Genomic DNA, 19107 nt, shown 5'->3' on the forward strand with positions numbered 1-19107 from the left:
CATATAAAATCCCTTTTAAACGGGAGGCAGTAAAATACGCCAAAGAACATGGAAATAGGGCAGCTGAAAGAGATTTTGGGCTGCCTCCAACTGAAAAAACTATTGGAATGGAGGAAACAGGAGGATGAGCTGCGATACGCAGGTGAAAGTAAACACGCTTTTCATTGGCGTACTGCAAAATGGCCACATGTGGGCATGAAAGAGTTGATCACAGGAACTACGATTTTCATTCTCTACAAAAATAAGATAAGCCAAGCCTCTTGATGCAGAAAAAGGCATTGAGGACTTCACTGGATCCGCATCGTGGTGCTCCAGGTTCATGAGGAGACGTGGCCTTGCTATGCGCATCAAAACTAGAATTGTGCAAAAAATGCCTAAAGAAGTATGAATCCAAGATTGTGACTCTACATAAATTTGTAATTGACGCAAGAAAGAAAAATTACTTTGAAATAGGCCAGATTGGGAATATTGATGAAGTCCCGTTAACTTCTGATGTTCTATTGTCCAGGACTGTTGATGTGAAAGGTGCAAAAACCATAACCGTGAAAATCTCAGACCATGAGAAAACTCATGACACGGTTGTGTTGGCCTGCAGTGCAGATGGCACCAAACTTCCACCAATTTTAATCTACAAAAGAAAAAGCATCCTAAAAGAGGCGATCCCACGAGGAGTTATTCTCCATGTTCATGAGGAAGGATGAAAGTGGAATGAAAATATGGATCGAAAAAAAGAGTAGTACAAACACCCTGAGGACATCTGAGGAAACCTACCCTACTACTACTTGACGTGTTTAGGGCACATATCAGTGCAAACACAAAAACAATCTTTAAAGAAGCGAAGAACCATCTATCTGTAATTCCTAAGGGTCTTACCAGACAGTTGCAACCTCTGGACATTTCAGTTAAGCCATTTAACCCTTTCCAATCCACTGTCTGACCTCTGAAGACATTATGATTTAAGTCTGTACAGCTCCGATGTTGGAAGACGTCCGTCGGGGTTCTCCTACTGTATATTGCCAGCCTCTCTGCTGTCGAAGCCCATCCAACGTGTCACCTCATGCAGTTCTGGTTTTAGCCAGCAGATAGCGCCGTTGTATAATTGCAGTAAAAGAGTAAGCCCCCTAGGAAAACCAGGATACAAACTGGATTGGAAAGGGTTAAAGTCTCCATACAAGAGGAGTGACCTGACAACCACTGGACGAATGACCCCCCCCCCCCCCCCCAATGTTATCAGGTCTCTTGTATAATAACTCAATTTCTATTTGAAGGGAAACCTAATCCATCTTTTAAGACTACAAATAATAGTAGGTATATTTCTCATTAGAGGATACAGTCTACCAAATGATGTAGTTACCATGGATACAATTATTATGCAGATCTATCATATCAGGAATCATGTCACTGCCACTTTTATTTTAGTGTTTTTTATCTGAAAGTGAGAGTTCCTAGTAGAAGGTTATTATGAGCAGGATAATAAAGGTATACAGCAGTTGCTTTTTGTGCTTCCTAACAACCGCTCTTTGTGTATGTGTATTACATGCCCATTGTAGTTTTCTTTCCATTACTTTATATAATACATAGTGTGAGCATTCGACTAACCTCGTCTTCAGTTTCTAAATCCTTGTACAGTATAAAGATTTAATATCAAGTATACGTGTGAAACAAAATCTAGGACTATACACTGGTGTCAAGGCTTCCTTTTCAGAGAGATTGTTTTTCATGGATGAAATTGGGTTACTTTTTGACCAATGCATTAAGGTTTGTTGTTTGTTTTTTTATTGACTATTCACAGAATTGTTCTAAAACGTTTTCTATGTCTCTTGTTTCTCTGGGCTGGTCATGGCCACATGTAAGCGGCACACGTTGCCCAGAACATGCTTCGCTCCCCCTCCCTCCCTCTTTGTATAGCGGTCATGTGAATTATTCGCTACAGATTCCAATCTTTGTACTATTTGATGCTCAATCACAATGCATTGTTCTCTGCACAATATAAGGGGTGAGGTGGTGAGCCAACAACAGGTTAACCTGTGGAATATGTTGTAACATTCTATACAAATGGGCTCTTTATATGCTATATGGTGTCTGTGTGAAGCTTTATATTTATCTATAGGGGGTAATGCTTTTTGGGAAAGAATACTTTCAGAATATGACATGTCATTATATGGCAGTGCGCCTCCATAGAAAATCGTAGATACACTATGTCACCATACTTGTGTGCATGAGACCTGAAAAGTTGTGCGCACATACCTGTAGCAGAGGTGAATATGTCATCTAGCTAATGGAAACTGAATGGCTTCTGTATCTCAATTATAAGCAAAACCAATATTCTGCTCAATCGCATCTATGGTAAGTGTGTGTGTATATATTATAATTTTACATATCTCTTATTTATGTATACATATATAATGTGTGCACACTCAGGACCGTGCTGAGCTTGTTTGTTACTTTGTGGCCTTTTTCTTTTAAGCATGCACAAAGCGGCATATCGATCCTACACAATGATTGCATGATAGTAACGATTTCTTGCAGGCTCTTAGTTGGCAATAAATTTTGCTAACTCATTATTTCCCTAACGTCTGGGTTACAGAGTCCCCTACTGAGCATGCATCAATATCTTCAAAGCTTTAGCCACACGGAAAATAGTCTAAACATTTGTTAACCCTTTTTCCCATTAAGAGAAGCATGGTAATCTACGGTGTTGTGTATAAGTCGTAAAGTAAGGACTAACACTGCAATGTATTTGTATTTCCAAATTGGGGAAGGGCAGGAGTATTAAAGTGTATTCACACGGGCAAGCCCGAGCCGCACCCGACATGGAGCGTAAATGTCCATGTGATGTGGGGTGACCGCAAACATGGAGGAGAATCGCACGGAAATAGAACATGTTGCAATTTTTTCATCTCACAGCATCATTGCGAGAGAAAAATCACCCATGGTAAGAGACCTATTACAAAGAATGGCATCTGGCAACGCACCAAACTTGCTCGATTTTGTCGCCTGTGTGAATGTGCATGCTGGATTCTAAGTGTGCTTTTTTATGTGTAACTTATGATTAGTGGAGTTGCTGACTGCATATTTCCCTACTTTGTATTTGTCTTTAATATCAAGTCTTAGTAATCTTTTAGCTCGTACACTGGAGCTATATATGTATTTTTTGCCCTACGGGTTAAAAGCATTGTAGGGGTTAAACCTTTTAGCAGGGCATTTACTAGAGATACATTCCCTTCCCCTCCTAGCAAATAAGGGGGTTGGAATAATACCTCACAGTGCCACCTATTGGAAGGCAGCATACCTTCAAGCCAAATTATACCCTGGATGATGCCAAATGGTTTTTTCACTATATTGAAGTACAGCCATTCTGTTTTTAGTTGTGACACCTGTTCTTTTTGGTTATAGAGGCACGTCACATGACATGATCTCTTCCCCAAAGAATGCTCAGCTAATTGAATGTTAAAACCAATTAACCCTTTACTATACAACAACAAACATGGAAAAACAGTACAGCATGCAACATTTATTCCCATAAAAGCCATAATCTGCACCAGCCTCCTAATGGAGCCTCCACTGCCAGTGCGAGCTTTGCCTGACATCAGCCCTAAAATGCTCCCCATGTCTGAATGGTCACTCTGTTGGTCACATAGAGAAGAAATTATTTTAGTTGCATTCATTTGTGTCCCATATGGGTTTCACGGTTTATAGCCCTAATTGCGGGGCCATTCTGTTAGATAGCCATGTATTATATGGATTGAGAACTTAATTTGAAGCCATTTTGCAACGAGGTGACAGATCAAACTACAATTGGCTTTATTGTCATCCATATAATGGTCACACTGTGACTCTGCTTTAGGTCTAATTTTCACCAAAAAGAGCTTCTTAATGATAATAGCTTTATTTTAACTTTGAATCAGCTGACATCTGTTGTATCTGTCTCATTGTACTGTTCTTACACTTTGAATTTGCGTTACCCAGAGAACATATGGATTGTACAGAGATTACTAATCCTTTTAAGTCTGATAAAATACACATTGCAGCCTATGCTGTGCGGACGTCAATTATTTGAAAGAGAGCTTCTGTATTCCGCAAGCATGAAACTGTGTGTGCAGTCTTTATAGTAGTCTGTGATCCCCAATGGAATCGCTGAGTTCTCTGCTCTAGTGCAAGGAAGCCTCTTACATGGTTATAAAATGCCTAACACGTGTTGACAAACTGCACCTTGCTGCTCTATTACAATACATTTTAATTATGCAACTGGAACCAATGCCTATTTTTATTTCAATTATACAAATTAAAATTGTCTTCCAAATGCTTCACTAGTAGTTACAGCAGAAGAAGCATGAAATCTGATCCCATAAGCGACATGCCAGTTTAATTATTTCACTGTTAACCCTTTTTTCCTTATTTCCTTATACAATGCTCGCTATCACTTTTTAGCTATAAATTAATCTATTATTTAAGGGCTTATTCCGACATGCGTATATCGTCTGGGTTTTCACAGCCGATATATGCTGTCCCTCTCTGCAGGGGGAGGAGGCAGGCCAGGCCGGGAGCAGTGCACTGAGCTCCTGCCCCTCGTTACTGTTTGCAATGGAAAGGTTGGGAGTGGAGCTAAGGTATGCCCTCCCCCTCTCCATTTACAAATAGTGGTGGGGGGCGGGAGCTCAGTGCACTGCGCCCCGGCCCGCCTCCTCCCCCTGCAGAGAGGGACAGCGTATATCGTCTAGGCTTGAAAACCCGGCCGATATACGGACGACAAAATAAGCCCTCAGACTGCTATAAGCAGATGCTATAAAATAATATTTTAAGATGATAGGATAATAATTAGAATAGAGGAGACTAAAATATTTAAAACTTTTTTTTAAACTACTTTTGCACCGTAAAAAGTGTTATTTTGGTTTTATAAAGCTCTCTAAGACATTTTTTTTGTCACCCAATCTCCAAGAAAAAATGTAATTAAAAACGATCAAACAGCCATATGTACTCCAAAATGGTCCTAATAGACACTACAGGACGTCCTGCAAAAAATGAGCCCTCGCACAACTAAGTTGACAGAAAAATAACATTATGGTTCTCAGAAGATGGCGGGTAGAAAATATTTTTTAAACAATTACATATTTTAAGTACATTACATGGTACATTAAATCGTACCATTGAAAAACACAACTCATCCCGGGGGGGGAAAACCTCAGACATCTACATCGATGGATAAATAAGAGTTTTTGAAAGAAGGAACTAAAAAGTGAAAATTACACAGGCTGATTGTCATTTGATTTTTATGCCCGCAAAAACTGTTACAATGAACCAATTCTCATTTGTTTTTCAGGTGCTCGCAGCATTTGCACTGAAAGATTATTGTTCAGTTTCCTGCAATCCAGTCCCTAAGAATAATAATGGACTGTCCTTTTCTATTCTGTAGAGAGAACTTTTCTGCAGTCATCATAGGCAAGATTACAACAAGTAAAGCCCCCCTTACACAGGATGACTTTTGGACAAATGGTGCCCGACACTCGTCCCTGCAAGTACTCGCTACCATGCTGTTGCACAGGAGCAGGTATCTGGTCGCAGCCGGACGGCTGGAGGAGATTTCACTCTGCTTTGCCCCTCTCAATTCACTTAACACAGCAGACGTTCAGTACTGAACAGCTGTTGTTTACACTGAACGATCGTCGTTTAACATTTTAAGTGCCACAAAATCCTTAATATTGATCGTTCAGTATAAATAGTAGCTGTTCAGTACTGAACATCCGCTGTGTGAAGTGAATTGAGAGGGGTGGGGGGAGAGCAAGGAGTGAAATCCTCAGCCACCCCGCTGTGAGCCAACAATATTCACTCTTATGTAACAGCACGGGAGTGAGTACACATAGGGACGAGTGTCTGGCATCGTTTGCCCAACAGTAGTCCCATATAAATGGGGCTTAACACCTATATTTTGATAACATGGATCCAACATACACAATAGGTGATAGTAACAGCTCTCTTCCTCCGCTTCCCTGCACAGGTCACACAAAACATCTAGAACACTCCCGTGTTCCTGCTGTCAGGCATATCTCCAAATAGCCACCCCCATAATCATGTACAGATAATACAGTTTTAAAATGTACCAGCAAAAAATAAAACCAAATAGAAAATTGTCATTATCTGATATCAAGTAGTTGTATTTTTTATTTTATTTATTTATTTATTTTCAGTGAGACTCTTAGGCAATAGTAAATTGTAATCTGTCCCACAATTGATGGTGGTCCAAAAATGTATTCTGTTAAAAATATTCGAAAACCATGGAGACTGCACTTGAGCAATCTAGTCTTTTTGTTTTTGTCAAAAACAGGATTGCATCCCAATACAAGGGAGGGTGACAATGTTGCCTAAGCAGATCTTTGAGCATGTTCTCATTCTTTTGTGATTCCTTAATTCCCAAAGGCTATTGAAATTTTAGCTTTTTTCGTTCGCTTTCATTTAATGATTATGGTGAAGCTGCTCCACCTGTCACAAACATTGACTATCTGGTCAGAATATATATTATGTAACATTACATTTTTTTTTTGCTTGATACATTTTCACTTTCTCCAGTTTGGCTACTTTGATTTTAACCCTTTGCAATCCAATTTTGGATTCCGGGTTTCCTAGGGGGCTTTCTCTTTCTGCCATTATACAATGGCACCATCTTCTGGCTAGAGCCAGTACTGCAGTATGTGACATGCGGGAGAGGCCCCGACTGCAAAGCTTCCGGCAATATATAGTAGGAATGCCCTGCTTGACATCTTCCGACATCGGAGCTGCACAGGCTTTATTCAGAATGTAGGAAGACGTCAAACAGTGGATTGGAAAGGGTCAATCCGGTGGCAGATAGGTTTTTTTTCCGTGACTGATTCTAATGGTGGCCATACACATTTAGATAGATGTATGCCGTTTGTTTGGCCAGCAGCTATCTAGACTGATACACCCATACACAACTGAGTGCGGATGTGTTCTAAGAGTAGAGCGGCGAGAAGGCTGCTGCCACAGACCTATGATGACTATTGCTCATCTCCTCAAGACCAAAAGGATTTGGCAGTTGAAATCCAAATACACCCTGTGGACAGGTGTGGTGGTATGTTTGAATGGAAGTAGCAGAGAAAAGTAGCTACTATATGTTAAACTTGCGCTGAAATCCCAGCATTTAGAGATTTTTATTTATTTTAAAGAAAGAAGTCACTTGACAGATTCAACTTGGAACGAATTTTCAAGCTTCTCAGTGCGTTCCTATGGACTGCGAGATGACAGCGCTTTTTTCTTTTACTAGTGAGAGAAAGGAGTGTAGGTGTAGCCCCATCCTGATACTTGGCCATACACATAGACTGACATGAATACTCGCATTGGGTATTCATGTCTAAATGAACCTGCAGATATCATCACCGTGGACCTAGTGACAACTGTGGGAGCTATTCCCCATGAGATAGTAGTTTTGTTAGAAATAGTTCAGTGCCCTTTAAACTGATCAGTCTGTTTTATATACTTAAGGTAATTAAAAGACCCTTATTTCTATTCTAATTGAAAAGTCTTTGTTGCCCTTTCAGATGAATGAATGTATAGAAAGTCATTGGAAGCCAAGTTTCTGCATAATGCTACTTGTCCTCAGATAAAACGTTTTCTTCCCTTCATGTTAGAAAAAAACTTAAAAGTATTTTGTTAATCCCTCCAACTGTTATAATGTAAGTAATCTGCTAAGATACCTGCAGTAGGTGCCTGCCTTTCAGGAAGCGTTGCACAGATGGCTGAGGTTTTATACTTTTTCATTTATTGATTTGTTATGATCTCATCTGGTGCGCTGCAAAGTTTCTGTCTTTTGTGTTTGTTTCCAAAATCGTTCCGCACTATATTAAAAAGCAAGCGGCAAGCTGTCCGCGGTGCTTCTACCCAGATTTGTTTAATAAAACCCTCCGATTTTCAGACATTTGGAAAGTAATTTGCCTTGTTAAGGTAACTGTTAGGCATTAATATATAATAAATGTAATGTGTTTTGTGACACTTTTTGCTTTTGTTCACCTGAAAACAAATAGATCTGCCGTGTGAAAGATTTTCCAATGACTCAGGAATTTTTTAAATGTACCCATTAGTGTAAAGCCTGCGTACGGCAGGAAGGAAGGCAATAGCTCTAAATCTTCATTTATTTTCAGATTGATTTTAAATACAGTATCATGTCCCACTATCATTCACATGGTTAATTAATGAGATTTAATTTTCTTTCTCTGTAGCAAGCAACAAAAGAGAATATCAGACGGCGAGAAGCAGAAGAAAAACAAAAGAGGGTCATGCTGGCTAAAGAAATGGCAGAAAAGGAGAAGGAAGAAAGGCAGAAGAAGAAGAAACGTCTTCTGGAAAAGAACAGAGGTGCGTACTGCCTACAGAAATGGATGCTTGGGAAACAGATTTGGGCCATATTAGCGAAGATGAACTGTCCGTAGTGTTGCGTATGATTCCAATGATATCTCTACCCGATAGTCAACAAGTATTGCAATCATGTTTAGTGCATAGAGTTTATCGTACTCCATTAAAGTTTTTAAAATGGGGATTAGATAATTTAATACTATGCCTTGTCGATAGTATTTGTCTTAATTCCAGAATTTGTATATTTGGTGTTGTTAATGGGCAGACTCTCTTCGGAATTCAGAGAGCATTGTATCAAGCGTGGAAGCTGTTTACTGCCTATTGGATGCAGCCTGCCCCACTCTTCCCTCCCCTATCCCTTCACTCTAACGGTAGATTTTGTTACAAAGAGAAGGCAGGTTATGTGTTTGGAAGTGGGGATATATAAAAAAAACATACCGTTTGAGGTAATTTTGGAAAGATCGTCTGCTATATATGATGGATATTTCACATCAAGTGCTGGTTGCATTGAGGTATTGTGGAAAAGTTGATGGGATTTAGAGAGGGTGAGAAGGTGGAGAAAAGTTAGGTTCTTTTTTACATTTTTTTTTTTCTTCTGTATGTGTCATATATTTATAGAAGAGATTATGATTTGCTTAAATATAGTAATGATTGAATGCATTGTTCGAATGGGGTAATGATATGTTTTATGTATGTACATGTGTAGAAATTAAGGGGTAAGTGTATCCAAAAATATAACTTCAGTATAAATTATCTGATTTATAAAAAAATAGAAGGTCCAACCCCAGCAGCAAATATGATTTGCCAGTTTTTTTTACAAGTAAATAAATACCCTAAGTGTGTGTGTGTGTGTGTGTGTGTGTGTGTGTGCACTCGAGCACCACTTTTCCCGAGTAGCTGACTACTCAGGCGAAAAGATTCTGGGGGCGCCGGTCGTGTGCGGGGGGTTGCAGAGGGGAGTGGGGGGGGGATGCAGAGCTCCCCCTTGTTCCCCACTGCTACACGTCGCCCCCCGAATCTTTTCGTCCAAGTAGTCAGTTACTCGGAAGAATCGGTGCTCGAGTGCAAAAACGCCCTAAACGAGTAAGTTCGCTCATCTCTAATTAATATATATATGTATGTGTGTATATATATATATGTGTGTGTGTATATATATATATATATATATATATATATATATAATATGTGTGTGTGTGTGTGTGTATATATATATATATATATATATATATATATTAGTGTGTGTTTATCTCGTTTCACATATAACATAGAAGATTTTGTGTTGCTTTATCTAACATCTATTTTAGGATTTTTATATATAGATATAGCAGATTCCACGGCGCTTAACAGATATAGTCACCCTAGTGAAATCATGAAGTCTGTTTTATCCACATAGTCCCAGTGTTCCAAGGAGCCTGGGAAAGGGGGAGGAGTCCCAATACGTAGCTGGTGCTGGGACGTGGTCCCATGCGTGCTTTTTTAGAACACTGGGGCTATAAAAAACAGATTTCATGATTGCCTTAGGGTGAATATACCTTTAGAAGCTGCTATATCTATGTGTAAAAAGCTTGACCAAGATGATTTTGTGTCCCTTTATTTGCTATTCATGTGGCCGATTTTAACTTTATGGTTTTTTTTCTTAAATTGTTTCAGTTTAATTCCCTGCACAGCACACCTGCTTAGTTGATGCATAAAAGAGTTAGGGCACCTTTACACCGTTGCACAGGGCGATTGTTGCCCTAATTCTTGCTGGAAAGATCAAATTCAGGTGATAATCACCCTGTGTACATATGGGCACTGAGCAAGAAATCACTCACCTGTCGAAGTCGCTTGGTTCTTAGCAGAACTAAAAACAAAGTGACTGTTGGGCCGTGTAAACAGGAGCCGCTCAATGTTTGAGTGACTCCTGTTTATTTTGAATGGAGGCAGCCTGCCGGAATGATCCCAGCCCCCTCCGCCTCCAAGCGTCTGTGGGACATCTGTAGGCTCCTACCATATGGATAGACAAGAACAGGGATGAAATAAAACTGTGGTTCTTTTACAAATGCTGGGCTTTCTGTTCCTTTCTATTCATATGTAATTAATAGAGATGAGCGAACGTACTCGGATAAGCACTACTCGTCCGAGTAATGTGCTTTATCCGAGTACCTCCCCGCTCGTCCTGAAAGATTCGGGACGCGCTGCGGAGTGGGGAGCTGCAGGGGAGAGCGGGGAGGAACGGAGGGGAGATCTTTCTCTCCCTCTCTCCCGCCCGCTCTGCCCCGCTCCCCGCTGCGACTCACCTGTCAGCCGCAGCGGCACCCGAATCTTTCAAGACGAGTACAGCGGTACTCGGATAAAGCACATTACTCGGACGAGTAGTGCTTATCCGAGTACGTTCGCTCATCTCTAGTAATTAACCAAATGCCTTCATCGTTATGATAATGTAGCCTTTGTACAGTGTTCCCATCTTGATTGATAGCACATATATATGTTCAGTGTATGATTGATGGAAGTCCAACCTCTTCGACACTTGCCGATCCTGAGAATGAAGGGGCAGATTCCTCTTCACAGCCCTCATCCTATCCAGCCCCAATTTAGGGAGCTGCAATGAGTTTCTAGCATTTCTCTGCCCAGCAGGGTTGCCATTACAGAGTGCCTATCAAGCCATGTCCGTGGCATGGCTTGATAGAATGCCTGTCAGATCGTGGTATAATTTAATGCGGTGGCATTAAATCATACTGCAGGACCAATCAATCACAAGTTCTTGTCCCCTGTGAGGGTAAAAAAGACTGTCAAAAATAGCAAAAAAAAATTTAAACGTATAAAAAAAAAATAAAAGGCATTTAAAGTTTAAACCCCCACTAACACCACCACCACCACACTTTTGCCATATTTATAAGCATTTAAATAAAACAAAACAGCATATTTGCTATTGCTGCGACCGTAAAAGTTCGATCTATCAAAGTAACACATTATTTATCCCGCACAGTGAATGTAAAAAAAACAAAACACCACAATTGCGCTCTTTTTGGTCACTTTGTCTCCAAGAAAAAATGCAATAAAAGCAATCACAAAGTTGTATGTATTCCAAAATGGTACCAATATAAGCTACAGGATGTCCCTCAAAAATGAGCCCTCTTACAACTATGTCATTGGAAAAAATAAAAAAGTTATGGCTGTCAGAAGATGGTGAGACAAAATAATAAAAAAAATTAAATATCTTTGCAAAAAAATAAGTGGTACAGCAAAAAAAAATATATATAAATTTGGTATTGTAGTAATCGTACTGACTCATAGAATAAAGTTATGTCATTTCTGTTGCTGTATGTATGTACACCGTAGAAACAAGACGCATCCAAAGATGGTGGAATTTCGTTTTGTTTTTTTCTATTTCACCCCACTTAAAATTTTTAATCGTTTTTCAGTACATTATATGATACATTAAAGGAAACCTGCCACAACCTTTGGGGCCACTAAACCACCAGCCTGCTTTTACTCTAGCTGGGTATAGCTTTCTAAAGATGCTCCTGTGACTGTCATCCCTCTCAGGATTATCTAGAAAAGGGAGGTATAATGTACTAGAGAATCCCAGGGCAGTGAAGCACTTTCACATGTGCATGCACCCGATTCCGATAGAGAAGAGTCCTGGACTTATCTCCAATAAGTTAGAATTCCATTCTGTTTTTACTTGGACATCTTAACAAATGTAAACCCCGCTATATAACATCATGATGGTGGTTCACAGTTGCCAATGTATTACCCACCCCCTGATCATCACAGCCCCCTCTTGTAGTGCCATACTTCATTAGTCACCACCTCTGCAGACACCACACCTGGCCCTTCACAGTCTTCTCCATAGATGCCCCCGGTTCTGCTACATTAAGGCTAGCTTCACACGGGCATATTTTGGGTGCGTAATATGCAGAGAATAGGACTCCTTCATATTTCTGTATTTTGTATGCCAAAAAAATAGCAAGTTCTATTCTTCAGTGTATTTGTGCACCAAAGGTCCCCGTGGAATACAATGCGTGCAGAAAACATACAGTGAAATACGCCGTAACAGCTTCGTTCTGTGTGCAACCACATTACAGTGAAGCATGCGCAAATGTGCTTGTGCTCGTTTGAGGCCGGCCTGAAGGAGTTTTCTGGGACATAAAAATTTGTAGGGTCTTAAAGTTGTGTAAAAGTAAGCAGAAATGGTATAGCCACCGGTATAGCTGTGCTGATGCATCATGGGGTAGATGTGAAAATGAGACTCTTAAGGTGGTGCCTGATAAGTATGATTCAGGGGCTGCACTGCAGCGAAGTGGTAGGAATACACAAAGGAGACTTTCAGTGTGTGACCTGCAATCAAGTGAGCGGGTTAGGGATGGAACATTGTGTTTATGCTGGAGTAGCCCTTTAAGGAAATAGTGGAATATGGTACACACTTCTATTTTGGGTGGGGTTACATGTACAAATTAATATCATTCATGAAAATAATTTTGCCACAATATACGGAAAGTCCCCTACTTACAAACAGGCTCCGTTTTAGAAGCTGTTTTTAAGTGTGTCTGTTTGTATGTCCGAACAAATGCTTGTATGGAGGGAGATCGCGGGTAGATCCCTCTCCATACAACACGGGTGCCGACTGTTTCTTAGAGCAGCCACCCGCCCACAACAACTCCGATAAGCTGTGACACTTATTGGAGCTGTTAACCCTTTAAACGCCGCTGACAGAATTGGTGGCGTTTAGAGGGTTAACAGCTCCGATGAACGGCACGGCTTATCGGAGCTGTTGCAGGCGGGTGGCTGCTGTAAGAAAGAGCTGGCACCTGATGTTCGGTAGTACTGTACGGTCTCCTGCAATAAGAACACAGGTTGCTGTGCTGTTGCCATGGCAGCCGGGGGCCTTCTAAAAAGCCCCAGGGCTGCTTATACAGAATGCCTATCAAGCTGTGCCTATGGTATGGCTTAATAGAATGCCTGTCCAATGGCTGTACAGTATGATGTAATGCTGTGGCATTACATCATACTTCCAGACAGGTTTGTTCGCAAGTAGAAGACTATCTGTACAGTCTAATAAACCTGCAAAGCTAAAGATTTACCTATGCAGGTCGGTAACTGCTAATGTCATGCGAAGGCTCAGGTACATAAAGAATAGAGAACTTGGACGCAAGCAGTATTTCTTCCTAAACATCAGTCTTAATTAAGTCTATGCACGAGCCCATAGAACAGACACTGCATCCTGTGCTGATGATCAGGATCTCGAACGCCGATAAGAGGTCTATATAATGACTCCTCATTAGGCACAAAATATCAGTCTTTGAAATCTCACTTTTGATTAGATGAGTTCTGCTGTCCTATGTGGAATCCCAGATATATACACAGGTCTCTTCTCTCAGCCTGTACTGAAAGATTTTCACACGAGCGTATGATTACTGTGTAGTATGTGTGAGCTGGGAGTCTGTGTGAAATGTGGGAATTCGCAGGCGATCAATTACATTGCCATATACAGTTCCTCTCAAATTACCTTTGTTAGAATTGTGTGATACATCAGCACAAAAGGATCGCAGTATGTTCTGTTTTGCCACGTATATAGGCGCACGAGAGACCATTGTTCGCTATGGGTGCTTATTTACGTGCACCCATATGGCGCAGGAAATATAGACAAAAAACCAGGTGTACTGCGCATGACGGCGTATGTGAGAGGTGCTGTCATGCAAAGTGCAATTTCACTGCCATATGCGGCAATAAGTTGGGTCACCGACGGCTGCACAACGGTAAGGCGCTGCATGATCCACGCAGCATTTTACGCTTACAGCCACATGAGTCCAACCTAAGCTTGTAATGTTGGAAGTGCATTGTGCACCGCTCCGCATGGCTCTGCTTACTTTAGAGTTGGTTCTTCTCTGTATTCCAGTGGGAGCCATTATAAAACGGATCACAACAGATCTATCGTGGCCCTAGTTATAGCTGAAGCCATGACACCAGTGTCTACATTTACAAGCTGGACATCGTATTGTTGCATGATTTAGGACACTTGGGATTGATGGCTCTGAGAAAGTAATAGAGCCTGCGAGCAAAAATGGATGGATGCTAGGCGGATAGACGCGGGCATTATCAGCAGATGACTAGTTGAAGGGCCATTGCTGTCTGAAAGACCGGAAAGACAAGACTGCAGGAGGCACAAGTCGGTCTGTGAACAGTGGAAAACATTGACTGGTCAGATGAACCCAGACTTCAGTTACACCATGCTGATAGGAGCTTGGAATTTGGTGCAAGCAGCATTAGAGTAGCATGAATCGCTGAACCCCTCCTAGTAGTTGCCAACCCTTCAGGCTGGGGAAGGTGGAGTGACTAACAGTGTTAGGAATGTTTTCTTGGTACACCCTAGGTCCTCTAATACCTATGCATGAATGCCATGACATTGTTGTGGTTTTGAAGGCCTGAAGATATCCATGTGCTACTAGGTAGCAAGGGCGTAGCTATAGAGGATGCAGTTGCACCCAGGTCCAGGAGCCTTAAGGGGCCCATAAGGCCTCTTTTCTCCATACAGGGAGCCCAGTACTATGAATAAAGCATTATAGTTGGGGGCCCTGTCACAGGTTTTGCATTGGGGCCCAGAAGCTACAAGGTACGCCTCTGTTAGCCAGTGTTTCTAATGATGTGGTCATTTGTTGGATAGATACCAGATAGAGCGGAATTGAGATACAAGATGGATACTTTTATCCAAATGAATATGAATATAAATATATACACACACACACATATATATCATTGTCCACGTCTCCCTTTCTGTGCCGTGAATCCTAATGTTTGTATATATTTACATAAAAGGCCCAGTAAAAGCCCAATTTGCCCTGGCCACTGTTGATCCTCCTATAACAGATCCTGCTCTATCTTTCACTCGGTCTTTGAAGATTGTATAACTACACTAGAAGCTGAATATTTCCAAGGCACAGCTTCCAACCTAACAAATGCATTCAATGCTAATCACACTTTGGGTTTCACATTTTGTCAGTGGTCAGATACAGACACTGCTGTCATATGAACATGAACTGATTTTCTATAAAGCTTAATGAGCAAGACCCTGTACCTCATTATAGAAATGTATGAGTACCCAGACTATTCATTGAATGTTATTAACTTTTAAGTCAACTTCGGCTGCTTCTCATTGGCCTTTGCAACATTATCATTTCTCAGGCAGACGTTTCTGAAGCTTATGATTTTTTTTTCCTTTTTCATATGAAAGATACAATTGAGAAAAGAGTAAAGAAAGCCGTGTGTGTTTTAGATCACTATTTTCCTCTGAACATACTGTATTATTTAGCATCGGAGTGCAGCAATAGATATTCTAGCCCTTAAAACTGACCAGGCTATGTTTATGTTCATTGCTGTAGGGATTTAACCTATGTATTACTTTACAATAGGAACATACTGTATAGCTGTCGTCCCCTATCCAAGAAATACTGTGTCACTATAGACCTGTTCTGCGACCGTAAATAAGAATGTTGTGTCTTCACAAAGGGATAAAATGGGGAGACCTTAAATGTGAGACTCCGTCTTGAACCCCGTTCACGCCTGATGAGTAGGAATTCCTTCACCCCCTCTGCCTTAATGACCAGTGTAGCTACCGTAGTAGACGTAAGCCGTGTGCAGCCCCTTACACTGTGGTTCTGGTAGGCTGTGTAGTTGGCAGATTTGGGGCACAAGAGTATAAGCTTTTCTCTTATGGATGTTCATATTTAAACTCCTTCTCTTCTGACAAGCACATAACCCCTTTAGGCCCTGGGTGTTTTAGTCCTAAAGCACCAGACACTTTTTCGGGCTTTTACCCACATGGGGGTTTTAGTACAGTATTTTTTTTTCTTCAGCTATGAAAATTATTTTTGCTGTGTTTTTTCTGTGACATGTAGGGCTGTTTTTTTTAACCCATTAAGAACCAAGCGCGGTAAATATATGGTGCTTGGACCTGGGCTTAAAACGCTGCTGACATTAAAATTACGGCTGGGCTGTAAGCCTCCTGTCTCTGCAGTCATTCAGAGACAGGACGGGTTTTCAGCTGATCACCCAGAGGAGAAGGCAGGAGGGGTTTTTAACCCTGTCTGCATTTTCCTTCCCCAAGTACACAACGCTCAACTAGAAAGTGAAAGCAGAAGTGTAACTTCCACTACAGGAGCCGAGGGGCCACGTGACTGCTGTGATTCCTTGCTATAGCAGAGCAGGAGGGTCATACTAGACCCTGGCCAGCTCTGCCAGTTTTTAATGTCCCTACAGGGGATGCTTTTTCCCTGTAACTGGGGCTCCTATGGATGCCCCAGCTACAGTGGAAAAGTGTCAAATTAAAAAAAAAAAAAATGTCAATGTCTCCAGAGATCTTATTTGACGTCATGGGGGACATAGATAGTAAAAACAAAACATAATTACGTACACCAATAAAACAAAATTACAGAATAAAACAATATATACGTAAGAAAGAAAATAACCCAAAACCGACGCCAACCAAAACAGTCCAAAACAGTAAACCAAAACCATACAAATTATATATCGAAACATCCTAAATAGAGATGAGCGAACGTACTCTGTAAGGGCGATTTCACAATCGAGCACCGTGATTTTCGAGTACTTCACTACTCGGGTGAAAAGTACTCGGGTGCGCTGTGGGGCGGGGGGTTGTAGAGGGGAGTGGGCGGTAGCAGGGAACAGGGGGGAGCCCTCTCTCTCCCTCTCCCCCCCCCCCCCCCCACTCCCCGCTGCAACCCCCCGCTCACCCACAGCGCACCCGAGTACTTTTCACCCGAGTAGTGAAGTACTCGAAAATCGCGGTGCTCGATTGCGAAATCGCCCTTACCGAGTACGTTCGCTCATCTCTAGTCCTAAACAAATAAAGGAACCCGTTTCTTTACTTTATTTTAGCATAAATATATTAATGCAAAAAAAATAACTATAAATGTTAAAAAAATCATTTTTTTTAAAGTTTTTTACCCCCTGTAAAACTAAAAAATGGGGAAAAAAGTTAGTAAAAAAGAAATTTTTAAAATCGACCTATATGTAATGGAAAAAAGTGCAGCAAATTTTGATAGCTAAAGGGAAAAAAATAGGACAGTTAAACCACTACATGGGTAAAATCCCTAAAAAGTGTCGGGTCCTCGAGGTACAAAACAGCTTGGTCCTTAAGGGGTTACTCTATTTTCACTGACTTTTTCATTAAAAAAAATATTTTTACCCATGGTTGCTTGTTCTTAAAATTAGTATTTTTATGCTAAAATAAAGTATGGGAATGGGTTCTTCATTTTGTTTTGGACAATTTGATATATGATTTGTATAGTCTCGGATTAGAGGGTGCATATAGTGACGGTTTTGGTTGGCATTGGCTCATTTTCTTTTTTTATGTATATTTTTTTATTCTGTAATTTTTTTTTTTACTTATTTTGTAACTTTTTTTTTAAACCACCTACGCCCCGCATGACATCATATAAGACTTCTCAGTCACATTGTGTTTTCTTTTGTTTAGTTTTTTTTCTTTAAATTTCACACTTTTCCACTGTAGCTGATGCATCTATAGGCACCCCAGTTACAGGGCAAAACATTCCCTGTAGCGACGATAGTCACTAATAGAGCTGATCAAGGTCTGCTAGGACTGTGCAGGTCTTCTGTAACAGGGGGGCACGGAAGTAATTTCTGCTTTCTCTCTTTAGTACATAACGCTTATTGAGCTCTATGTAGCCTGAAAAAGAGAAGGCAGAAGTTAAATAGCACTTCTCCTTCGGGTCCTCGGCTGTACCTGACAGCTGAGGACCCCACGTGTCCATACTTGATTGCAGAAGCTTTAATTCCGCAATGTACTTTTGCTATCATCTGGGATTGAAGCCCAGGGCCAAGTAAATTTACCATGCTTAGGTTAAATGGAGCTTGTCATGTAAATGACCTATGTATAACCAACATTTTTATCTTAAAGTATTTTGGGTGATTATTTTTACTTTTTGATTTCGATGTTATAATCTATATTCAAAATGAAAAAAAAACCCTGCAGTTTTCACACTGACCATTAAGGACCATTTTACACGGAACTTTGATTACTCCAAAAATCACTGGATCGTGTCAAACTGAAGTCTAATCATATATCCTATGAATAGGTGATCATAGTCCATTCTGGAACGACCCCTTTTAATTAGTAAAAATGAATATATGAATGCCAAGTGACACATTTCCTTTAAACGCCGCAGAGCAGTTGTATTTCTCTGCTTTCTCTCCCTCGGTATGTTAAATGCTTCTGCCTACTGACCATAGAGCACCTTACAATTTAATGAGCTGTAAGATGTCAGTTAATGGCTTGGGGTTACTTCTGGTCTGCTTAGTAAATATGTCTTTCTGCCTTCACCATTTTTGTACCAGCAATGCCAATAAAGGTAATAGCTTTTGTCAGATGTACAGTGTTGATTGATGACAGTCAGTTCTGCTTCATCATCTGTTTGAGAGCTTTAATGTACACAGGACAGGAGCCAGAGCAGTCACAAAATTGTGCTTTCATCTGACCTTTATACATTGACAATTGCTCATTTCAGCTTCATATTGGGCTATCTATATAACGAACATGTATGGCTCATTAATGTACCGAGAGTAGCAACCACTCGAAGAGTCATTATGGCCGTTCTAACTAATAACCTACTTTTTAGTGTAAATGTTCATTTGGCCATAAAACTATAAGTAGTCTCCATTCTTAGAAATCAATGCTGAAACAAGCCATTAATATAGACGCAGCTTATAGATTATTAAAGTAATCAG

At 40.7% G+C, this 19107-nt stretch overlaps 1 protein-coding gene across 3 annotated transcripts in view; it reads left to right on the forward strand.

Annotated features, from left to right (window-relative positions):
* The window catches only part of DIAPH3 (diaphanous related formin 3), a 611019-nt gene that overhangs the window by 408363 nt on the left and 183549 nt on the right, over nt 1-19107 (forward strand). For all 3 annotated transcript variants that reach the window (XM_066581399.1, XM_066581379.1, XM_066581388.1), the window contains one exon: nt 8229-8364. In XM_066581399.1, coding sequence (XP_066437496.1) covers nt 8229-8364 — 136 coding nt within the window. The remainder of the gene's footprint in view (nt 1-8228; nt 8365-19107) is intronic.

The sequence above is a fragment of the Eleutherodactylus coqui genome, chromosome 1, assembly GCF_035609145.1.
Source record: "Eleutherodactylus coqui strain aEleCoq1 chromosome 1, aEleCoq1.hap1, whole genome shotgun sequence".
NCBI lineage: Eukaryota > Metazoa > Chordata > Amphibia > Anura > Eleutherodactylidae > Eleutherodactylus > Eleutherodactylus coqui.